This window comes from Amphiura filiformis, chromosome 11 (assembly GCF_039555335.1).
Source record: "Amphiura filiformis chromosome 11, Afil_fr2py, whole genome shotgun sequence".
Lineage (NCBI taxonomy): Eukaryota > Metazoa > Echinodermata > Ophiuroidea > Amphilepidida > Amphiuridae > Amphiura > Amphiura filiformis.
In genome coordinates this window covers 17,619,249-17,642,779 of record NC_092638.1, presented here as the reverse complement: position 1 = coordinate 17,642,779, position 23,531 = coordinate 17,619,249, and the positions used below count along the sequence as shown (strand labels likewise).

Sequence of the window (23,531 nt, the reverse complement as noted above, 5' to 3'; positions counted from 1 at the left end):
TGGGACACCCTAACCTCTTGGGCCAAGCCCAACCCCCCCATCCAAAGAATATATTCATTGTTAGGGAAACCTAGATTTGATTTGACTCTGACGTTGGTTGCTGCGAGAAATGAAATAGCAGTCGCGTGTAATAGCGGCGCATTTATTATTCCGTACACAACAGAGCCACTTTTTTTGTATTTTTGTCACCTTTTGCCCTCGACTAATAATAGTACATGTCGAAGAAAAAAGGTCAACTCAGCGTTTATTTTGCTTCGTCGGAAATATTGTACTGTGTGTGCGACTGTGTTGTGTAACTTCTTTCGATGAGGATTCCAGGGTCATGTGTAGCGACTCGCAACCATATTAAAGAGTGAGTACACAAATACACATAGAATAATATTCAGTATTTAAAAAATTGCAATTTTTGATCACGAACAATGCACGCATGTGAGCTATGAGTTTTAAAAATATTGGACGAGACGTAAATATTTTGAAACTCATATAAGCGAGACCAATAAATATTGGGATAAAAGCATCCAATTTTATCATTCATGATTATGTTTTGGATCCATCAAAACATAATGATATAAAATTGGATCGATTGATCCCATAATACCCATAGCAAAAAGAAAAGTTTCCCGGTGACCGCCCGATGACCATTCGGTGGTCATCAGAAACCTTTCGGGTTCCTTTTCCAGAGTTATCCGAAAGTGCCTGCTAGCGGATACCTTGCGGATACCTAATTAAGTTATCCAGAAGTTTTCGGGTAGCCATCCGGAAGTCTCCCAAAAACTCAAATATTTCAAATGAGTTACCCAGAAGGTTCCCAGAAACTTAGATTCTTTACAAGCTTTTACAGGAGTTACCCGGTGGTTATCCGCTTTTAATTTGACCTTGAAAATAGCATTAAGCATCTTAAGAATGTGTGGGTGGGTATATGGTCAAAGGTCACTGAATGAATTCAAAATGGAATAGCTAGCTGTTGGCAGTTGGAATATATTTGTGCAGAATATTCAAGTTATTTGTGGTCCAAAATGTATGGATTTACATGTAGGACATTACAAGATGTTTACTAATTAATCTGGAACATGCTGTAGGAATTATAAAGCATTGAATGCTTGATTTCATATGACAATGCAGGTAGGAAAATTTGTATGAAATGATTTGTATTGGTGCAGTCTTTATACACTATGTGTCTATGTACCTATATGACACATTTGAATGCTTTAGTTTATATCTTTTGTAAATCATACATGATTTTGACAGTAAATTAATGTCAATTAAATTACTAATCATCAGCTTAATGTGTCAATTAACTGATATAAGCTTTATGTTAAGCTATTTGTTGTAAATAAATTATAATTGATATACCGTAAAACCCCGTCTACAAGGATATACCCAAGAAACGCCCTCAATAAAATTGGTTGCTTGTTGTATTTGGAGTTTGAGCAAATATATACTGGCACTGGGTGGCTATGCATTCCATCTAAGTATGTTGTAACACCAATCAATTGTATTGACATAATAACGACTGTTTCGTATATCAGGATCGTATAGCTCAATTGATAGAGCGTCAGACTTTGGAACTGAAGACATGCTGAAGAGAGCATGGTCCGGGCACCGGTTCCGTTTTTTCATTCTCGTTTAATTTTAACTTTTTGACATGTTCTTTTTTATCTTTCTTCAAATCTACCTTTCTACTTTTAATTTTAGGTGCCTTTTTTTTTTTTTTTTTTTTTTTTTTTTAGTTTTTTTTTGTTTTTTTTTTTTTTTAGTTATTTTGTGTTTTATAGAAACTAGTAAAAGCATTTATTCTAAATAATAGCGAAACCCACGGTTAGACAGATGTGTTGTAACTACTTGTCTGTCCTCGTCTTTGCAATAAAACCTATGTTGCACCTTTGTGCCATCCCAATTCTTGAGGTAGGGTGCGTTTTTGGCTTAAGCACGATTTTGTTTCTACTTGAAATGAAATCAAAATAAATATTGTTCTGTTGCCACAATTGCAGTTTTTTCAATAAAAAAAATAGATGAGGAATAATAATTATTCCATATTTGAATCTATTGTCCCATCAAGAATAGAGTGTCTTCAAAAACTTCAATCAATTCATCTGACAAAGGAAACTATTCTGGTCATTCAATTTTGTTTCGCTTGCACCTGTTATATCACAGGCGTTGGTAGAGAAGGCACACTTCTCTTGTCTTCACCGAAGTAGTGATGTAAACACTAACATGATTAATTACCATAGCTAGCAATGGACATACACTATTTTTTGTTCCACTTGAACCCATACTATAGGCTATTCGCTGTCGATGTGACGTAATTAATCGGATTAACTACCATAGCAATTGATGAATACAATTTCGAATATATAGCCCTGCACTTCATCGTTCACGTGGCACCTATGCATTAAGAAATGCTAATCACTCGCCATGTAAGATTAGTATTTATGAAAAGAGTGGTATTCAATCTATGTTTGGTGACATACGCGGGTGATTAGTGCAATCTGCTTGATGGTAGTTATTGCGATTATTACGTCACTTCGACAGCGAATTGTAGTATAGACGAATCCAACAAGCCAAGTGATGGTCAGAATTTATTCGGCCATTATACGCTGGTGAAGTTGCGTAATTAATCGGATTAATTACCATAGCAATAGGTGAAAACAATTTTGAACATATCGCGCTGCGCTACAAGCAGGTTACACTCATCACCTGTACTGTGTATGTCTGCAATCATAGATTGAATACAATACTGGTCTTTTCAAAGATCTTACAGGTGCAGCATGATATGGTTCAATGAAGAGGTACCGCCTGAACGTATCAGTGTATAACGCGGTATATTCAAAAATTGTTTTCACCTATTGCTATGGTAGTTAATCCGATTATTACGTAACTTCGCCAGCGTATTGAATAAAACAGGAGGATGTGAGTTCATAAGGGCAATGTCGGGGATAGGTCACAATCGATGTGGAGAGATGAGAGGTCCGACCAACAGCCATAGCGATTCAACTAATTCCAGCGGACGGTCTGTGGCTAGTAAGGAATCGTCTTTGACCACATGCGCAGATCTGTCTCGTCAGGAAGATATTTAATATCCCGAATTTATAATAGGCCTATGCCTACCAGTTCCATCGTATAACCGATCTGCTAGAGAATATTTGTTACCATGTTTAATAAATTCGTATTTATCGTATAATAAAATGTAGCCAAATGTATATTATGTGTCACACGGTTTTCTGCTGAACCACTAGCAGGCTATGTTACCACATCTATGACAATGACAAAGGTGAATTTTGATGATTTTTACGATCGTCCGGATGAGCAAATCACTGAATGGGTCTTTAGTTCCCTCCTCTCCTTATCCTGCCAATATTATATGAATCAAAGAAAAATAAAGAAAAATAAAATTAAACAAGAAAAAAAGACAAAGAAAAGAAACAATAAAAGAAAAACAATAGAATAAATTAAACTAAATATGAAAAAAAATGATCACGAAAGGAGTCTTTAGAAAATGCAAGAAAATATAAATGAAAAGTTTGAACAATATTTTGTTTATAAAAGTTTGTGTGACCGTGATGAGGCTCGAACTCACCATCTTCCGATCTAAAGAACCAAAGTCTTATGCCTTGCCAAGTGAGCTATGCTCGTGAGATGCGAAATAAAGATAAAATAATACATTGTATACCTGCTTGTGTCGGTAAATGATTTGCTCAAATTCCATAATGATATAATATTGTGGAGGGCGCTAGCGTGAAATATGCTATCATCACAGTCGCTTCTATTCCTTATAGACGGGTTTCTACGGTAGGTTAAATTATAGGCTGTGTCAGTGATGTGATCACATTTTCCCGGGCACATTTTAGTAATACATGTATAATATGCTGATATCATATGAATTTGGTTGTACATTAATTGAAAGGGTTAAGGTTTGCACCTTATAAAGGTGTGAACCAAATTAAATCAGAAGAATATTTTTGTCCAATAACTACAATTACATTATACACTTTTAAGTTTCTTATAGCAAATTAAGATAGCACAAGCTCAACTGCCATGACTGCAGAGTTGTATTTCTCCAAAAACTACAATTCAAATAATAAGCTAAATTGCCTAATAAATTTGTGCATACTCATGAATTTGTATTTCTGCATTCCCCAAAAGGTCAGCAGGAAGTCTCCAAAGAGGTCACCAGGTATATCGTCACCAAAGGTTATCCGCTAGGTCCCCGAAAAGTTATCGGGTAGTTATCCGCTAGTTCCCAAAAAAGTCATCGGGTGGTTACCCGCTAGTTTCCCAAAAAAGTCATCGGGTAGTCATCCGGTACCTATTACCTGAAAGGTATCCACTATGGTTTCCCAAAAATGTATCGGGTAGTCACCCGCTTAATTTGCATGTGAAATTTGCCGTTGTCTACCCGGCCGGAGACTATCCGGAAGTTATCCGAAAAGGTCTCATTTTTTGATATGGGTATTGGTCGAGCTATGAGTTTTAAAATACCTCTCGTCCAAACATATGCCTACAAAAAAACACTTCTAGCGCGACCAGGCCCGTAGCGACGCACCTCCCCCATGCCAAAGGCCCCAAAAGTCCCATTAACGAGCGTAGCGAGCAAGTTTTTATGCCTTTTTGGTCCAAAAAGTCCAAACCGCCGCCCCAGTCCAAAGAGGTCCAAATTTTGACCCCCCGCCAAATAAATCCTGGCTACGGGCCTGAGCGTGACCAATCACAGAACATTATTGTGATAAAATATTGGTTGTACCACGTAAAGCCAGAGGATGATTTAAGGAAGCCCCATCATGCACTGCAAAAGTGTTATCACTAGAGTTTAATTGCCACTTTACTTTTCAAATCTCATTGAATTATGTGCAAAAGATGTTGTTTAAGAATTGTGTGTGTGTCATTATTACTTGGTCGATTTCAGAACAAAAGTGATCTATGCATAAAGGATAATTCACACCTTCTGTAGATAACATAAAAAGTGAAATCGACCAACATGTCTTTTTATTGATAAATATATCAGTCCAAATTTAAATTTAACCATGCACGTACCGTCTATACAGTGTGCGAGCAGTGGTGTCATCATCTCATGTCCACTCACACAGCTATGCTAACCGCAAGTCAACACAGTGGCGAGATGGGTAGTGCTTAAATCATCCTCTGGCGTAAAGCAGTCCAATTTTATTAGGGACTGTGCAATAATTATGAGCCCGGGGGGAATTTCCAAATGGTTCGCCAAAAATCGCTCCCCCCTTCTCGGCCCCGCCAAAAATCCCCCCCCCCCTTGCACATGCCAAATTTTGGGGATCCCAATTTACAAATTTTAAATGGTTTATATACTTTTTTGCGAGCGCAGCGAGCAGGAAAATTTGCATATTTAAGCGTTTCTGTAGCGTTTTCCTAAGCCTTTTTAGCGCGTTTTATTAAAAAGGCGCCCCATGAATGTGTGCCAAAAATCGCTTGCTTACCCCCCCCTCGGCTTGCCCAAAATTGCTCCCCCCCCCCTTTCGGCTCGCCAAAAATGTCTTGCCCCCACCCTATTTTACCCTCCCACATGGCTCATAATTATTGCACAGCCCCTTATTATGTTTTGAGCTGTTTTGTATCCAATATTTTCACATATTTTCACACTCTTGGATTCATCAAAACATATAAAAATGAGCATGTGCCGCGTCGCGTCGGTACATTTTTCCAGTCCATTTTCTATTTCGGATCTTTTCGGCTAGACGTAGGCCCTATTTTAATAACACTTACACTGTTTAAAAACACTTACACTGTTATTAAACCCAATTTCTTTCAAATAAAAAGCAAATTGAAGCTGAAATTTCAAAGAAATTAAATTAATTATGAGAAAATTACTTAAATACACTTATATTGCACCAAATTTAACAACTAATTCAATGTCCCCTTTTATAATAAATGTGGCATTCTATGGGTATTTAAAATCATAAATTGTGACTAAGTTTAGTTCAAAATAGCTCTATTGTCCTGAAAACACAATAAATAACAAGCGAATATAGGCGTGGTGCAATAATTATGTGCACCCAGGGAAGGTGGATTCTCAAAAATGATTATGGTAAACACAAAAGGTTTTGAAAACGTTTTGAATTGGTTTTGATTTGGTAAAGTTTTTGTTAAACGTTTTATACACGTTTTCAAAACGTTTTCGATAAACATTGAGTTACCTGATGGCAGAATGGTTAGACCAAAACGTTATAAAAACGTTCTAATAACGTAGGCCCATTGTACATGCTGTATTATAGGCTTCATCTGCCTAATATTGGCATTAAGGCCCCTTTGCCTTACCTTGTTTGCCTCACGAGAGTTTTATGATAGGCCTCATCGGCCAAATATTGTCGGGTCGTGTAGCTAGGCAAAGCAAAATATTCACAAAACGAGCATTTTGGAACGAAATCACAACGTTCATAGATCGTTTCATTTCAACCAATAAGCTGGATATTAAATAGGCTATCGAATCAACAAGAGACTTACATTTAAGTTTTCTGTAATTTATTTTGGCCTATGTTATGATGAAAGATATATTTTAAAAGGCGAGCAAATAATAAAGTAAGAAGTATATATGACATTGAAATCATTGAAATTCGCAATGTAATACACATTTTATGGCAAATGATTAAAAATTGATATTTTTGATATTTAACAGTACTCGAAGGAAACTTTAAAAATCTGATGATTTATACTTAAAGTGTATGTAGGTGGGATAAAAAGCCAACAATCAAACACCCAAAAAAATTAGGTCTTTTTGGGAAAAAAATCCATATCTTCAATATGAATGGTCAAAATTTTCAATTGATCGTCGGCTTTTCCTCACAGCTACATACACTTTAAGATTATGTCATTAGATTTATAAAATTTACTTCGAGGACTGTTATATATCAAAAATGTGAAAAATATCGAATTTTAATAATTTGTCATAAAATTTGTATTATATTGTGAATTTCAAAAAATGAAAATTATTTGATATCGGAAAGACATTCTTCGTATATAGAATGCAATTCGATATATCTGATGTGCTCTCATGTCCCACAAAAAATACTGTCGAAACGCTCATTCCAGATCCCTGAAAACTTTTTAAAAATGGTGTGTGTTTGCTTGGTTATTTGCTTTATTCCATAAGTGAAGGAATTTATTCCTAATAAATATGCATGTACACATATAATAATGGTAGGCCTATCCTATAATTACATTTTGTACAATGCGGGCTGAAATTGCCTAGTGGCAACAGGCAAGAAATTGTTGGCATGCCAAAAAGCATGGGCAATCTCTTTTTACAAGTGGGCGAGCAAATTTGTGCAGGTCGAGGGACCAAACAATTTGGGGCACATCTTTGTTCCTCATTTCTGATTATTAGACTATTTTCCTATCCGATGCTGATTGGCGCATGGCAAGAAACAGAGAAGATCTTCTCTGCAAGAAAGGAGAAGCCTGGCGAACTGAGGGGAGAGGAGAGGGTGTGGACCTTGCATCCGGCATGCTTATCCCATTATCTCGTCCGTATTGTGCTTATTTCTTCTTAGAGTTCGTTGGCATTTTCTGTCCCATAGCATCCCAGAATCTAGATGTAAAAAGTCCTTTACTTTTCGCTGTTTTTGTTATAAAGTTTCCAACCACCATATTGCCGATCTGAGCGACTCCACCATTACGACCAAGAGGTACAAACATTATGTTGGAAGCTGCAGAAGATAAAAGCACAATGGGTTTAACTTAGTAGACCTAACGTATATACAGTCTGGCAATCGGCGCAAAGTTTTTTTGAAGTACACTTTTTAAAGTATATAACAAGGTGTCATTGCAATTCCTGTAAAACTTATATAGTTATCAGGGCCTTCACATGGAAGGAAGGGATCTCTATCTTCCATGGTTTACATAAGTTTTAACAATTAGGTCCGTATATATGCACAAAAGAGTTAGACCGGGTTTAAAGTTTGACCTGGTCTAAGTGGAATTTATTTCCATCAGGAATGGTCCTTTACTCTTACTTCCTTTCTAGAGTATAGCTAGCAAATTCTAAAGATTTACAGATAACTTACGTGGTTTGTACGCTTTAAGATCCTTCTCGTCTGCCTGGAGTTGGAGATTTTTAACAACAACTTCAACATGAGTGCCAGCCTTGAATGCCATCTTGGCCTGACCATCTGCAGCAGAACAGTCACCGATAGCAAAGACATCTGTGTAACCTTCAACATGCAGGAATTCGTCAACTTTCAGGCATCCGATTTCATCAAGTTTGCCACCTTTTAAAGAAAACAAAATGAACTTATTTAAACGAGCACTTCGTGATCCACAGCCTCATCCCATGCACCATTACTCGAAGGAATAAATGTTTGTGTGTACCTTTTTTGCAGATTCAGTCGTTCAGTAGGCTAACGTAGCCAGGATTTTACTGGGGCAAAGCCAAATTTTTGTCTCCATTTGTCATTTTTTTGTTAATTATTATTAATAATACTCAAACAGTATACAAAGACATAAAGTTTTAAGAAAATTCGTGTATATCTGCAATACGAAAGGTCAAAATTTTCATATGGTGGTCGGCTTTTCCTCCTATAGTGCAAAGGTAGGTGACGGCCCCTGGTTCAAGCTCTCTTATTTTCACCCTTATGGGTGACCGAGCCCTTAAGGTGGCTGTGTACTCTCAGACATGCATGTAGTAAAAGTGCAATAACTTTGTAATTATTCGCGCAAGACATATAAAAGTATACATTTTTATAAAGGCAAGACATCAATAAATCTTAATATAAATACAGATTTGGGGTAAAAACAACAATTATGAAGAAAATCACAAAAAAGTGAGTTTTTGACAATATTTGTTAGGTACATCATAACAAAAAACACTCTTTCCAAAATATTTTATTTTGTTTTTAGCTCAATCTTGAGGCTCCATTCCAAAAACGGTTTTTTATTTTTTGATATTGGCCTTAGTTTTTGAGATATTGACCATATAAGGCATCAAATTGAACTTTTAAAAATTCACAAACGCCTATTTGCACAAAATGCCTAAAATCGGAAATAGACCAAAATATAAAAAAATGAGAAAACCGTTTCTTGAGTCGATCATGCTTTTTACGATTATCATATTTGCTTACCTATAGATGCTGTATTTATTGAGTTATCGTGTACCTAAATCGTCATTTTACCGAGAAAATGAACATTGAAATAATGGCCGTTAAAGTTTAAAGTGGTCACATTTTGCCCTTTCATCGAATCTCACAGGAGGATGCGGCAGTTTTCGTTTTTCTACCTTATATTATGTGAACATCGGGTAAATCCACAGCCCGTTGAGAAGTTTGAGCGAAATCCATTCATAACTTGATATTCAAATCGAGGAAAAGAACTTGAAAAACCCACATTTTATCAGCTAAAACGGAGCCATTTGACCACTTGAAATTAGTGTTTCCAAAGGATGCGCCACGCATGCAGATAAGCGTCGCGTATGCGTAGCGTATCTGTGCGTTAACAAATTTCGCGATACGCAGCGCGATGCGTTGTTGCGCGCGTGTCACCCCGCTGATACAACAAAGATTTTCTCTCTTTTAAAATTGCAAACACGAATGAAATAGTGAAATAAAATCCATAAAATAGCGCAGTTGGAGTTTATAAATCTGGATTTTCTTTCCTTGTATTTATAAAAAACATAACAAAGTAACAAATATCAAAAAAGCTCAATTTTGCGAAAGAAACAACGTCTTGAGTACACAGCCGCGTTAAGTAGTATCCCAGTAGTATACAGTGCTAAACTTATATAATTTTATATGCTCTTACTGAATGCTTCGGAATAAGCTGATGAGTTTGTCTTTAGACCGATACAAACAAAAACTATATCAGCTTCCACCGTCGACCCCTTGTCCGTCTGTACGGTGCATCTCGCAGACCCGTCCGTTGGGAGTTCGTCCAGGTTGGTAACTTTGTGTTCTGTGGACGAGAGATGTTTGTAGTGCATGATGAAATATAACTTCGATATCCTATAAGTTCTTTTCCCCCGAGTCTTACCAGATATCGAGGGCTTAATAGTGCCACAAGGCCTATACAAGTTTCGGCCATTTTGAGCAAATCGACGTTGAAGTTTTTGACAAGGAATAAAACTTACTAAAAAAATAAATTAAATTAAATCCAACCATCATATTTCATGTATATAACTCATTATTTTAATTTACAAATGCACATAGGATTGTGACTTACGTTTTTCACCATTGGCATTGACAATTTAATAAAATAAAATAAAAACACTCCAAAATGATAATAAATTTGCACATAGGGCTTTGTGACACTGAACATTTGGGATATAATGTGAGGATAGGGCCTTGTAGCCTTTTATATGGCCTTGTTGCCTTCTTATTATTTCTTGCATATTTCTCTTTTTGTTAATCCCTACACATCTACTTTTCACTATAACTTCACTTAGGCTTATTAATATCATTGGCAGAGCTGCACGCAGCTGATGTGATGTACAAACAAGACGTAAGACGAATAGCGATATGCATACAGTTTATACGGTACGTCACTGATTTAATGTACACACGCACGCGATGACGATGTATTTATTCAGCACTCGATCAGTGAGTTCAGAATAAACCCGGAGATCTCCGATTTTATTATAAATGTTAAATTTTACTGTAACTAAAGCCCTTCAGGCTTTAAAAGTCTTTCACATGGCATTTATGTACACCAATGGTCATAACAATGGTGCAAAAAGTAGAAATTGTCATATAAGTGCAAAATAGGTTTAAATGTTTCAGTCAGTACTATTTTGGAGTGTATATTACTTACCGAACAGAATTTCCACTCCCAGTGTTTCGAGTCCTTCACGGAGCCTTCTTTTGAACTTGTCGTTGAAGGTTCCATTATCAATTAGAGCAGATTTTGAATGAATAAGTGTTATCTTTTTGTCTTTTGTGTCAGTTGCGATTTCACCAGCCAATTCTACACCAACAGGGCCTCCACCGATGATGACGATGTCTTTGGCAGCGTTGATCTGATACAGAAACAAGAAATGTCTTTAAAAAGACAACGCCATGGATGAAGATCATGTTTCATAAATCATAATAAATAATTTAAAAACAGTGGCAGCACTCTGGGGGAAATGCACTCTTTGGTTCTATGAGGAACCGCCTTGGGCTCTTGAACATTACAAAGAACCATTGCTTTCTGCAGGAACCTTGCTTCCGGAAGGTGTCCAAAAGTTAGGCATACACTTTCTTTTTCTACCTTTTTCTTTTCTAAGAATTAATGACGTAATGGTAGGAGAGGACTAAAAACATTTGCAGAAGTTTCATAACATGTATGTTTTAAAAATGAAAGCCTCAGATACATAATTTGGTCACAAATTATTCCTGTATTCGTTGATTCGGGGCTTCCGTGGTACCCGCGCTTCGCACGCGCCTGTCCGCCAATCCGGGACCTCGATAGGCTTATAACTATTATAATATGATAAAGGAAAATATTATGTAGCATCATGATAAAACGTGATGATAAACAGCTTCCTGATGATAAACAGAACTCTTGCCCCCCTGCCCCCCAGAAAAAACCCCAAAATTTTGTGTAAAATTTGTTGATTTTGCCCCACCCCCCTGAAATTCACTTTTCCCACTAATGCCCCCCCCCCCCGAAAAAATTCCTGGCGCCGCCACTGATGATAAAGAATGAGGAAGCATAATTATATACCTTGTCAACATAACTATTGTACATCTCTATGGCTTGCGATGCATCTGTCACAGAAAGATCGACTTTGGCGGGAAAAGGACCGGAAGTTCCAGTAGCCAATACTAAATAGTCGTAACTGATTTCGTCCCCGTCTCGAGTACTACTTTCTTGGCTGTTGCATCAATACTAACCACTTTGCCTTGCTTAAAGCTCTCGCCATATGTCGGTGCATATGGTATAAAAGTCATATTACCGTACCCTTCAAAGACAGAAAAAAACCAAAACAATAGGCTATAATTATGTAAAAATAACATCCCGCCCCGCCCCGCGCCCACTGAGGTGGGGGTCCTCTCGCTACTCCGAAGGTCCGCCATTCCGAAGATTCGCTAATCCGAAGGTTCGCTTTTCCGAACGTGGAATTTTACCATTCGCTATTCCGAATGTAATTAAAGGTTCGCTATTCCGAAAAAACGGTTCTCTTTTCCGAAGGTTCTCTATTCCGAAAATTCCCAAAATACAAACAGGTCCTCTATTCCGAAAACAGAAAGGTTCTCTATTCCGAAAATTCCCAAAATACAAACAGGTCCTCTATTCCGAAAACAGAAAGGTTCTCTATTCCGAATATGAAAAAAGGTTCTCTATTCCGAATATTCAAATATGGGTTCTCTATTCCGAAAACGAATAAAGGTTCTTTATTCCGAAACAATTCACCGTGTTCTCTACTCCGAATATGATAAAAGGTTCTCTATTCCGAATATATTATATGCAGTGGAATTCGTAACACCATGGCTAACCGAAAAACTTTACTTGGTTTCTTTTAGGGCCTTTTCCTCCGTCATCAAACACACCATTCTGTCAAGGCTAGCGCTAAAACTACAAAGGCCCCAGAGCCCATATGTGGTACACTAACGGGCCATACCCCGTAGATTTATCCTTTGCCCATCTTGGCCCCAGAGGTCAAAGGTCACGGGCCCCAGATTTCGGAATGGAGAACCATTTTTTTCATATTCGGAATATAGAACCTGTTTTCATTTTCAGAGTAGAGAACACGGTGGCTTATATCGGAATAAAGAACCTTCTTTCGTTTTCGGAAAAGAGAACCCATTTTTTCATATTCGGAATAGAGAACCCTTTTTCATATTCGGAATAGAGAACCTTTTCTGTTTTCGGAATAGAGAACCTTCGTAATAGAGAACCTTTTTAATTTTCGGAATAGTGAACCTTCGGAATAGACCTTTTTCCCTCTTTCCCATCATGCACTATTCCAGGGGGGTATGAGTGTCGCAAAATACATCATCTCCCCGGGGGAGTACAGAGTTATGTTCATCACATTCTGGAATACGGACATTTCGACTGGTGCCTTCATCACAAAAAGGAATCCCCGATAATGATGATAATGGCGCCACGCTCACTAATACCTTTCGGGGCAAAAACAACATTTCTATGCCTTATGGACATGGTGTATTCACCCAAAAAAGTTTCCTGTTATTGAAACCTAACTTTGCATACATTTTATAGACCTAATGGTGAAAAACTGATGACGGGACACGCAGTGATATTTAACGGCGTCCGTTTCACTTTTTTTTTCGGAGTTGGAAATAAAACGAACACAAAATCTCTTACACAGATGTTCTGCATCGCTCCGTAACTGCATCACTCGTGTATTCAATAATTGCATAATTAGTAACATCGATGGCCTTTACGATAATCCGCATATATGGAATCAGTATGCCCATATTAAGACAAAATAATTGCAAAGGCCTGGCAAAGACCATCGGATGCACACGATCTATGAGGTTGATGAACTACGTCATACCCCCCTGGAATAGTGCATTGTGGGATAGAGGGAAAAAGGTCTATAGCGAACCTTCGGAATAGCGAACCTTCGGAATAGCGAAGTTCGCCCACTAGGTGTATTCAATGAATCAATGTCAGATTTTATACCGTAAAACTTATTAAATGAATCTCCCGGACAAGAAGAGGAAATGACAGAGCGCCATCTCTAACAGAATTCGAAGTTCTTATGGCGAGGCAGAGGGGAGCATGATCTGGGAAGTTGACAAGCAAGAGGAATAATTTGGGTTCTTTAAAGAAGATCACAAGGCTTTATAAGTTTCCCACCTGTAGGCCTACATGCTGTGTCCATGATGGGGAGAACGATTTTTTTTCTTGCCCGGGCGCTACCAACGCTAGTTACGCCACTGCACTCACTCACTTAGGCTACTAAACAGTGTTGGAGGACTCGGGACTCGGACTCGGACTCGAGTCCGGACTTGAGTCCTTTTTTCAAGGACTCGGACTCGGACTTGGACTCGGGAGCTAATGACTCGGACTCGGACTCGGACTCGGACCCCAAGGACTCGGGGACTCGGCTCCGAGTCCTCCTCGAGTCCAGCAAAAAAGGGTCTTTTTAGGTCTTTCATTTTCCTTGCTTGATCAATGATCACATCACGTGATTAATTTAAGTAATTTTGCATGCAAATAAATTCAGTTTGTAAATAAAAGTACAACTAAAAAGCAAGATTGCTTTCAGTTATATCTTTATATATAAATGGATTTTAATCATAATCATTTGTTTTGACATGACTGCTTTGTTAGACACAAGTCTAGAAAGATACATTTTGGTAGGGGTGTGTTGAACTTGTGCCGAACTTTGTGGTCAAAATAGGGGCTTGATGAACTGAAATTTCAACATTTTTGTGGAGGTCTGTGAACTAAAATTGGGTGAAATTTCAAAATGTTTCAAATTTGAGCTAAAGAGCTACCATTTTCAGAGTGTTAGGCTCAATGAACTGGAGCATGATGCAAATGTGGGTCTTAAGGAACTGCCGGAGAGCCTGAACAAGACCCTTGCTTGACCGCCGCACATACCAGTACCACCTTCACATGTGAGTGACCACCCCCACCCCACCCCCGGAATAATAGACCTACTGCTTAGGCCTACAGCCAGATCCAACACCCCTTCGTTTGGCACCTGAAGTTTGGTACTGACCCCGGGTACTGACGTCATATATTTATTGTCATAATGCATCTTTTGCCTCTTTAAAACACAAACCTAATAAGTTACTGTGATTATTCTGTTTCCAAGGTATGCTACCAAGGGGCTGAGCAAAAATTATGAGTATTGGGGGAAGGTAAAATTGTGGGTAAGAATTTTTGGCCGATCGAAAGGGAGGTGGAAGCCATTTTGGCAAACCGAGAGGGGGAACAAGCAATTTTAGGCATTATGGGGCACCTTTCAAATAAAGCGCTTTAAAAGGCTTATAGAAAACAGTACGGAAACGTTTACATATTATGCCATGGAAAAAAATAATATAGAACTAAAATGCTGGTTAAGTATAGGCCTACGTTGACAAAGTATTGGTGAAAACCCCGGGGCTTGAATTTGATACATAAGGACTCAGGACTCGGACTCGAACATTGAGGACTCGGACTCGGACTCGGACTCGGACATCATAAATTGGCAGGGACTCGGACTCGGACTTGGACTCGGACACCAAGGACTCGGACTCGGACTCGGACTCGGATGATGAGGACTCGACTACAACACTGCTACTAAACTTCCTGTAGTAGGCCTAACCATCATTATGTACATACCCTTTTCCACAACAGCTCTGAGTGCTCCAACAGAATGATGAAAACTGTCTTTAGGATCAATCAACGTGAACTTGCATTTCCCTTTTAAATGGTTGGCCAGGTCAGTGCCTGCGTATCCTCCTCCTACAATCACCACGTGTTTGTCTCGCAAATTTGAACTAGATCCTCCCATTTCAAATGATCATTCGCAACCTATTGATCAAAGAATTAAATTAAAGCATAAAATAAAATTATAAAAATGTATCCTTTTGACATTCATAATCAACATTTGAATAATAATGAAGAATAAATTCCTCTTCGACTTCAACTGTCACAGGCTACATCGTTTATGACTCATCCACTTGGGGATGTGCAATAATTATCTGTCCCGCAGTGAGCAAGAAGAGAGGGGAGGCCATTGATATGCCATGATGATATATGGGTATTTCTCTGAAAAGGTGTACTATTTGAAGATAGGCAAATATGAATTTGAAAATGATTATAAAAATGTTTCCTTTACATATCTGTAAGGATGTAAGTCTCTAGTGCATGAAAACAATATTTGGCGCAATCTTTAGGGCGCCCTCTATATTATAGAGGGCGTAATCTGCAGGTTGTGCCAGGTGAGCATCATCTCCGTCACATTTAGGCCAAAAAGGAAATAAGGACAAACTAATTGTTAAAACTCTTAATTATGAGTTTTATGGATAACTTGTAAGTTGCTTGATTCATGTTTGCTTTTTTCATTTAAAAAAATATGATTTTGTACTTTCGTCATTTAGTTGGGACAATGAGAGGCAGGCTGTACGGAAAATGTCATGTCTGTTAGTATTTTTTTATACAAACTTAAGTATATTCATAATTTTGCTTGAAATAACTAAATAAATTTCTATTGACATAGTAAACACATACAATATCAATTACATTTCCAAATAGTAAATTCCATGTTGTCTGGGTCAAAGGTCAAATAAAGGTCAACAACAATTGTGATGGAGATGACAATGCTGTGATGGAGATGATAGTGATGTGACGGAGATGATATTTCTACACAAATTCCTATAGAGAATCATCTCCGTCACAGACATTTGATTTCAGTAATGTTTTCACACTACTTGAAAATTAAATTCATACAGATGAGAAGGTCTAGAATTGGTAAGCATTTTCTGATAAACTAAACTGGACTTCGCTGTATCTCAAGATCCGGTGATGTGATGGAGATGATGGTGATGTGACGGAGATGATATTTCTACACGAATTCCTATAGAGAATCATCTCCGCCACGGCAAATTGTGACGCCAACTGATGTAGCGGAGATGATGGTTCAGACATTGCTTACGATTAATAGCAGGGTTAATCTTACCCACGTGTTACATATCACCACAACAGCTTGTGGGACATATTCAACCATCATTATTTTCCGGAAAATTTCAACAATAAGACTTATATCAAATTGATCAGAAACGTTTGGAGATGATGTTGAATAAAGGTACGCACGTGTATACTTGAAGATACCCTCAAAATTGGCAGGAAAAGAGTGCCAATGTGCACCTATTCCGGGTTGATGTTTTCGTCGTCTGTAAAGGCAGCGTACAGGGTCAAATTATTGACCTCTGATATTTGGTCTTCACCTCCAGTCGTTTTGATGACAATGTGACGGCAATGATGCAAAACCAAGGGACAACCATTTTTTGACACAAATTTTTGAATTATTCCATAATATTGACTTTAGAAGTGGTTTTAAGCATTTAAACCTTCTTAGACATGATATTTACCCCAGTCAGTGGTAATTTTCACTTCCCACACTTGCTCACAAAAATACTACAAAATCACTAAAATTCGGTGCGTGACATCGGGACATGGGGTTTTCAGGGGGGTCGTCAGATATTGAAGAATTTTTTGACACCAAGAAATAAATTTTTCCCTACTTGGATGTTCTTAACTATTTTTATACATACAAAAGTCCATGACTAAGCCAAAAAAAAAAAAAAAATCCGCTTTTAAAACTTTTATGAGCGCCAAAAGTCGCGGGACTTAAAAGTTACTCTTTTCAGAGAATCACCCATATACACTTAAAACAAAAATAAAGAAAATAGAGCGCTCGCCCCGCGAGCGAGAGGTCTGGCGTTCAAGTCTCCACAGGCAGGTATATGTATATCCGGAGTTTTTATGCATACTATTATTGATCTCGTACACTGGCATGTATGTGCTGTTTGTACTGTTTACCATGTCCATAAGTACCAGACTTGAGTCCTGTTTAGGCACAGGGATATGGTTATCAGGGACAGTCTGTGTAGCTAAGTGGTTAGAGCGCTCGCTCCGCAAGCGAGAGGACTGCGGGTTCAAGTCCCCGCACATGCACAGGCAGGTAAGTCCGGAGTTTCTACTCTCCTTATTTCCCCCGATAGGCCCTATAAAGAAAATACTTAGGGGCTGTGCAATAATTATGAACCCCCCCCCCAATAAAAACCACCTTTAAATGGTCTAGATATATGTTGCGAGCGCAGAGAGTAGGAAAATGTGCATATTAAAGCATTTCTGTACTGCCTTTTTAGCCTAGCGTTTTTTAAAAGGCGCCCATGAATGTGTGCCAAAAATCGCTTGCCCCCCCCCCTCGGCTGGCCAAAAACTGCTTGCCTCCCCCCCTTCGGCTCGCCAAAATTTCTCCCCCATTTCACCCTCCCCAGGGCTCATAATTATTGCACAGCCCCTTAAGGGGCCAAATAAATAAAGATAATCAGCTATCTTGTCAAGAATGATAAGAGGAACATAAACAAAAATATTTAGAGAGCATGCCCCCTCCCAATAATGAATTAGTTAAAAATAAAATAATAAAAACTCACAATACATCATCACTACCCAAGGCGTTGTCTTTTTAAGACAGTTCTTGTCACCGATACTTGTATTCAAATAGACCGTCTAGTGCATACTACACCGTGGTCCGTTTCGTTGCTGCAAACAGTCAGTCTGTGGTCTAATTGATATCGATGTCGATTTATGATCACATGGTCGTAAGCAAAAATTGCCCTTTATACTGACATGTACCACTATGTATACATTTGCAATTGCACCCCCCCCCTAAAATGTAATGCTTCCGCCGCGCCGTTAGCTGCGATTTTACGGTTGCGCTATAAACGAGTAGTAAGTGTAGCATCCATGCATAATTTATATACAATAATACAAGAAATATAGAAGCTTCTTACCTTTGCACAAAAAGCTATAAAACTGTGACTGCTTTGCCCGCTGTTTTGCCAACTGGCCTTGGTGAAATGCTTTATAATTATATTAATATTATTGATATTATTATTATCTGTTCGTAACAACTATTATATAACTCGGCCTAATGTGAATTGGAGAAATCATGAATAAGCAAATATCATTTAGTGCGTAAAAATGAAGAACACACACCCACAAACAATGACAGTGCAAATTTTTTAGCTACACGTATTTACGTATACATGTATATTTTCTTCTCGGCATTGAACTACGCTATCTCATAGCAAGCACAATGCAGAGGAATAATTTGACCCAATTGACTTGTCATGCTGGTAAATCAGCTTTTATTCACAGGTTGAATGTCAATGCAGTGGAACCTCGCCATAAGATGTCACTGAGATTGCTCGGTCAGATTTCGGCCTTTTAAAAAATTTTAATTGGTCAAAGTGGTAAAAAAATTTAAAACCTGATTTTGACATATTGTAATGTTTAGGGTGGTGCAATAATTATGTGTACCCCGGGGTGGTGAATTACTAGTAGCCTATATAGGGGGGCAAAGATTTTTGGCAGGCCAAAAAAAGGGGAAAGCATTTTTTTGGCAGGTCAAAAGGGGGGTCAAGCGATTATTGACAGGTCGAAAGGGGGGGGGGCGAGTTTTGGCACAGATATTTTGGGCAAGTTCTTAATAGGAACACGTTCAAATATGCAAAATTTCCTAGATCTGAAATTTTAAGGTCTGGGTTCCCCAAAATCTTGCATATGTGTAAGAGATGGGGGAGGGTGCGCAAAGATTTTTGGCACATCAAAAGGGAGGCAATGGTGATGTTATGGTCGCCTCCCAGATGTCTTTCCACCGTGTTCCAGAAATGTATGAGCTACGTAGATGGCTGGAGCAAATAACCCTGAGCTAATGAAACAACTCGCTCCTGGCCTTTTAAAATTTTAAAATTAGTCAAATTGGTAAAAAAAAATTTCAAATAGGCCTATGCAAAATTCCTAGATCTGAAATTTTAAGGTCTGGGTTCCCCAAATCTTGCATGTGTAAGAGGGGGGGGGGCAAAGATTTTTTGGCACATCAAAAGGGAGTCGAAGGTTTTTGGCACGTCAAAAGGGGGGCAAGATTTTTGGCACGGCCAAAGGGGGGAAGCGATTTTGGCAGACCATTTTGAGAATTCACCACCCAGGGTACACATAATTATTGCACCATCAATTGAGGACAATGGCACAAGTTTAGGGGTGGTGCAATAATTATGTGTACCCCGGGGTGGTGAATTATGGGGGGGGGGAGATTTTTGGCATTGCAGGCAAAGGAGGGGGGGCAAGCATTTGTTTGGCAGATCGAAAGGGGGTCAAGCGATTTTTGGCAGACCATTTTGAGAATTCACCACCCCGTGGGTAGCCTACACATAATAATTATTGCACATCCTTTAATTATGTGTACCGCTCGCATTGTATGATAAGATACTCCACAATCTTGCATTTTTAAACGTCAAATGAGGGGGGAGGATGTTTTGGCAGGGGGGAGCAAAGATGTTTTCAGTAGCGTGGGCCATCTCATTGGGGGTGGGGGGAACCGACCTTGATGGGGGGATGCATGGAGGCCGGGATAAGGCGCGTGTGGCCGAGTGGATAAGGTGTCCGACTGATAATCCATAGGTTGTGAGTTTGAACCCCACTTGTACCAACGTGTTGTGTCCTAGGGCAAGACACTTTATACTCATTGCGCTTCTATTGCGAAACTATTATACCCAATGACCCCCCTTAACTTATTCATTATGTTTGTACCCAATGACCCCTCCCCCTTTTTTTTTTTTAACAACGCTTTGTACCGATAAGCCCCTACTTCGCGATGCCGGTAGGCATATACCCGTCACTTCTAAAGTTGAGTGCTTCCATGCATGCATGGCTTGAGAATTTCGATTGAGTCCGGTCCCATCAGGACAAAAAAGCATTAATTAAAGTACTCTGCTTATTTCATTCATTTACAGAGTTCATTAATTTTCGTTTAAGATGGCAGCCGAGAGCAGCAGTACAAATCAAGTGAGAGTGATGTTATGGTCGCCTCCCAGATGCCTTTCCACCGTATTCCAGAAATGTATGAGCTACGTAGATGACATCCAGATAATCAACGAACCGTATCAGAGTGCAGCAGCAAATAACCATGAGCTAATGAAACAACTCACACCTGAACTTGGACCAGAAGTACAAGAAAGCTTTAAAAAATTTATGGCTACTGCAGAACGACAAGAACTGAGTGGAAATCTTCAAGAAGCCGGTTGGGATGACTCGATCTGCACCACTGCTTGGGTGAAGAATCTCCTTGAAGGACAGTTTCCAGGAAAGAAAGTTGTGTTCGCAAAAGATCTCATCTATGGTATCCGAGGACAGTTTCATATGATTCCAAAAGGGTACAAGCATACCTTCATCATACGGAATCCAACGAAGATGACCATATCACTGAGGAAGAATGCGGAAATAATGTTTCCTCCGCCTAAAGGTCAGCAGTTCAGCATGCGGATGTGTCCGCCGCTGTTCAAAGAATGTTACCAGCCTCTACTGCAGCTGATAGAATATTTGAAAGAGAATAAAGAACAAACTGGAGATCCGATCATCATCGACGCTGATGATCTCCAGAACCACCCTGCTTCAATCGTTCGTCAATATTGTGACGCAGTTGGCATACCATACAATGATAGCCTTCTGGAGTGGCCTGCTGGCAATGAGTGCGTCAAGAAGAACTGGTTGGTATCCAAGATGATGCTGCAAGGAGATCGCATAATTGGCTATTACGCAGCCGCGTTTGCGAGTACCAAGTTCCTACCGTCAAAGCTTTTGCCCCCTGAGAATGAGATACCAGCTGATGTCATAGAGTTTGCGAAATTTCAAGAGCCGTTTTACAAAAAACTTTATGATATGCGTATAAAACCATAGAAAAATGTTTAATTAAAATTGTGAATATTCTCAATCATCCCGTCTTTAAATACAGTCGCCATAATCATGATAAAGCCGTCTTCAACAAGAAATCAACAATTATTATTGATCTATGACACAAAGACAAACGTTTGTAAAACGTATATAACTCATTAACAACAGTAAATCAAGCAACTTAGCAAGTTTTCAAAGTATATGATTTGTAGACTATACATTTGCAAAACATCAAAGTGTTATTTTTCAATAATATATTGATTTAGATAATGAAAATAGATTTTTGGCTACTTCGACCAACAATACATTACCCTTAAGACACGTCCGAAATGCATTACAACGTGACCTGTGGGTGAGTGTCTTACATTATAGACGTTTTTATGTCAAAACCCAAGGAGCGAGCTTCTCACATACTTGCGCGTCAATTTTTGAATATATCGCGCAGCACTACAAGCAGGTTGCACTCATTACCTGTGTATGTCTGGAATCATAGATTGAATATAATATCGCTCTTTTTGAAGATACTAATTTTACAGGTGCGAGTGATCAGCATGATATGAATATTGATAGAATTGCGATCCAGGTCTTTATCCCTGCTCTTTGACATCTATGGTTCAATGCAGAGGTACCGCGTGAACGTACTAGTGCAGCACGATATATTCAAAAAATTGTTTTAAGCTATTGCTATGGTAATTAATCTGATTATTACGTCACTTCGACAGCGAATAGATTTAAAGGGTATAAAATAAGGATTTCAAATGGGGAATATCTCAGAAGTTATTTTTGCAAACTTTATGCTCATTTTGTGAGAGCTGATCAATTATAATTATCACAGACATATGTGATGCGATCAAGCAAAATCAGTCGGAACTCGGCAATATTACATTTTCAGTTTCTTATAGGATAGTGAAAAACATTTACAAAGCTAGATTTTGCAGAAAGCCCCATTGCAATTGAACAACCAGTTCCAAAGATATGAGCAATTAAACAGTTTCCATAACAATAGGAAACAAAAGAAAATATTTCCTTTATTTGACTATATCTCAAAATCAATATTTCCAAATTCCGACTGATTTTGCTTGATCGCATCACAGTTAGCAGCCTGGACAACCGATTCTTTAGAAATGCTTAGTCGCGCTGAAAGTCGATCGATACATGTTAAAATCAGCACAATTCAGAGATACACCTTTTGCTATGAAATTAATTTTCTCGGTCAAATATAAAGCAATATTTTTTTTCTTCAGTAATGTCAGTTAAAAACTTGGTGCTTGGTTATACATTTTTTTTACAAATCCTGGTGTTAAAATTAAGCATCAAATTGTGTCTTTTAGTGTGATATTTTTGATTTTTATAGGCCTTCAGTTCGCACGCGAGCTTTTTACGGAATTCATTTTTAGCGTCTCAAACTAATATAGTTTGCTAAAGAAAGATATTTCCCACCTCTGTAAAGCACATCGTGTGGGTCTATATATTATAGTTTTGTTAGAATTTCCGTTTTTATTTTACCCTTTTTCCCTTTATACTCCGAAAATGTCTAACTCAGTACTTTTATCTCGAGAGCAACCAACAGAAATAGTCGATATTTCCTTTGTTGTTTATCCAGGTCAATTTTCCATTGAAAGCAAATTGCCCGACCAGCGATTTGGTAGCCCAAATCCCCAATTGAGTGTTCTGGTTAAACATGATCAGTAGGAGCGCTATAGGCCTGGGAATTTCTTTGCTATATTGAAGTTCTAGCAACACTGTAGCCATGCCGGTATTCCTATTAAACCCAGGGATATCGATCCACAATGCTAGTATTAGCCTTAGATTTCACTCGTTGATTTTGAAAAATGGTCAGCCGGCAGTTAAAATAGTGAAATGAAAACGCAAATTCTGACAAAACTATGATATATCGCTCACGGTGATGTGCGTTAGAAAGTTGGGAAAAATCCTTCATTAGCGAACTATCTTACTTTGAAAAGCTAAAAGGTTGATCCAAAAAAAGGGCTCGCGGACAGAGTTTAAGCCTATCAAAATCGAAAATCTTACACTAAATGACTAAATTTCACGCCTAAGTTTAACACTAGAATTTGAAAAAAAAATACAGTATCAAGCACTACAATTTTTCCTGACATTTACTGAAAAAATGAAAATGATTGCTTTTCATTTGGCCGAGAAAATTAATTTTACATCGAAAA

At 38.4% G+C, this 23,531-nt stretch overlaps 2 protein-coding genes across 2 annotated transcripts; one reads left to right on the top strand and one right to left on the bottom strand.

Moving 5' to 3' along the window:
* The first annotated feature begins 243 nt into the window (after positions 1-243).
* On the top strand, positions 244-21,533 carry LOC140164472 (uncharacterized). The gene is made up of 2 exons (XM_072187752.1): positions 244-352; positions 20,437-21,533. The coding sequence occupies exon 2, from the start codon at positions 20,437-20,439 to the stop codon at positions 21,355-21,357; it is 921 nt and encodes a 306-aa protein (XP_072043853.1). The 5' UTR covers positions 244-352; the 3' UTR covers positions 21,358-21,533.
* On the bottom strand, positions 6,274-18,589 carry LOC140164471 (ferroptosis suppressor protein 1-like). The gene is made up of 7 exons (XM_072187751.1): positions 18,414-18,589; positions 15,235-15,426; positions 11,659-11,896; positions 10,765-10,969; positions 9,760-9,909; positions 8,031-8,234; positions 6,274-7,673 (listed from the first exon to the last, which is right to left on the bottom strand). Exons 3-7 carry the CDS (start codon positions 11,680-11,682, stop codon positions 7,504-7,506), a joined length of 753 nt encoding a protein of 250 aa, XP_072043852.1. The 5' UTR covers positions 11,683-11,896; positions 15,235-15,426; positions 18,414-18,589; the 3' UTR covers positions 6,274-7,503.
* Positions 21,534-23,531: the final 1,998 nt, after the last annotated feature.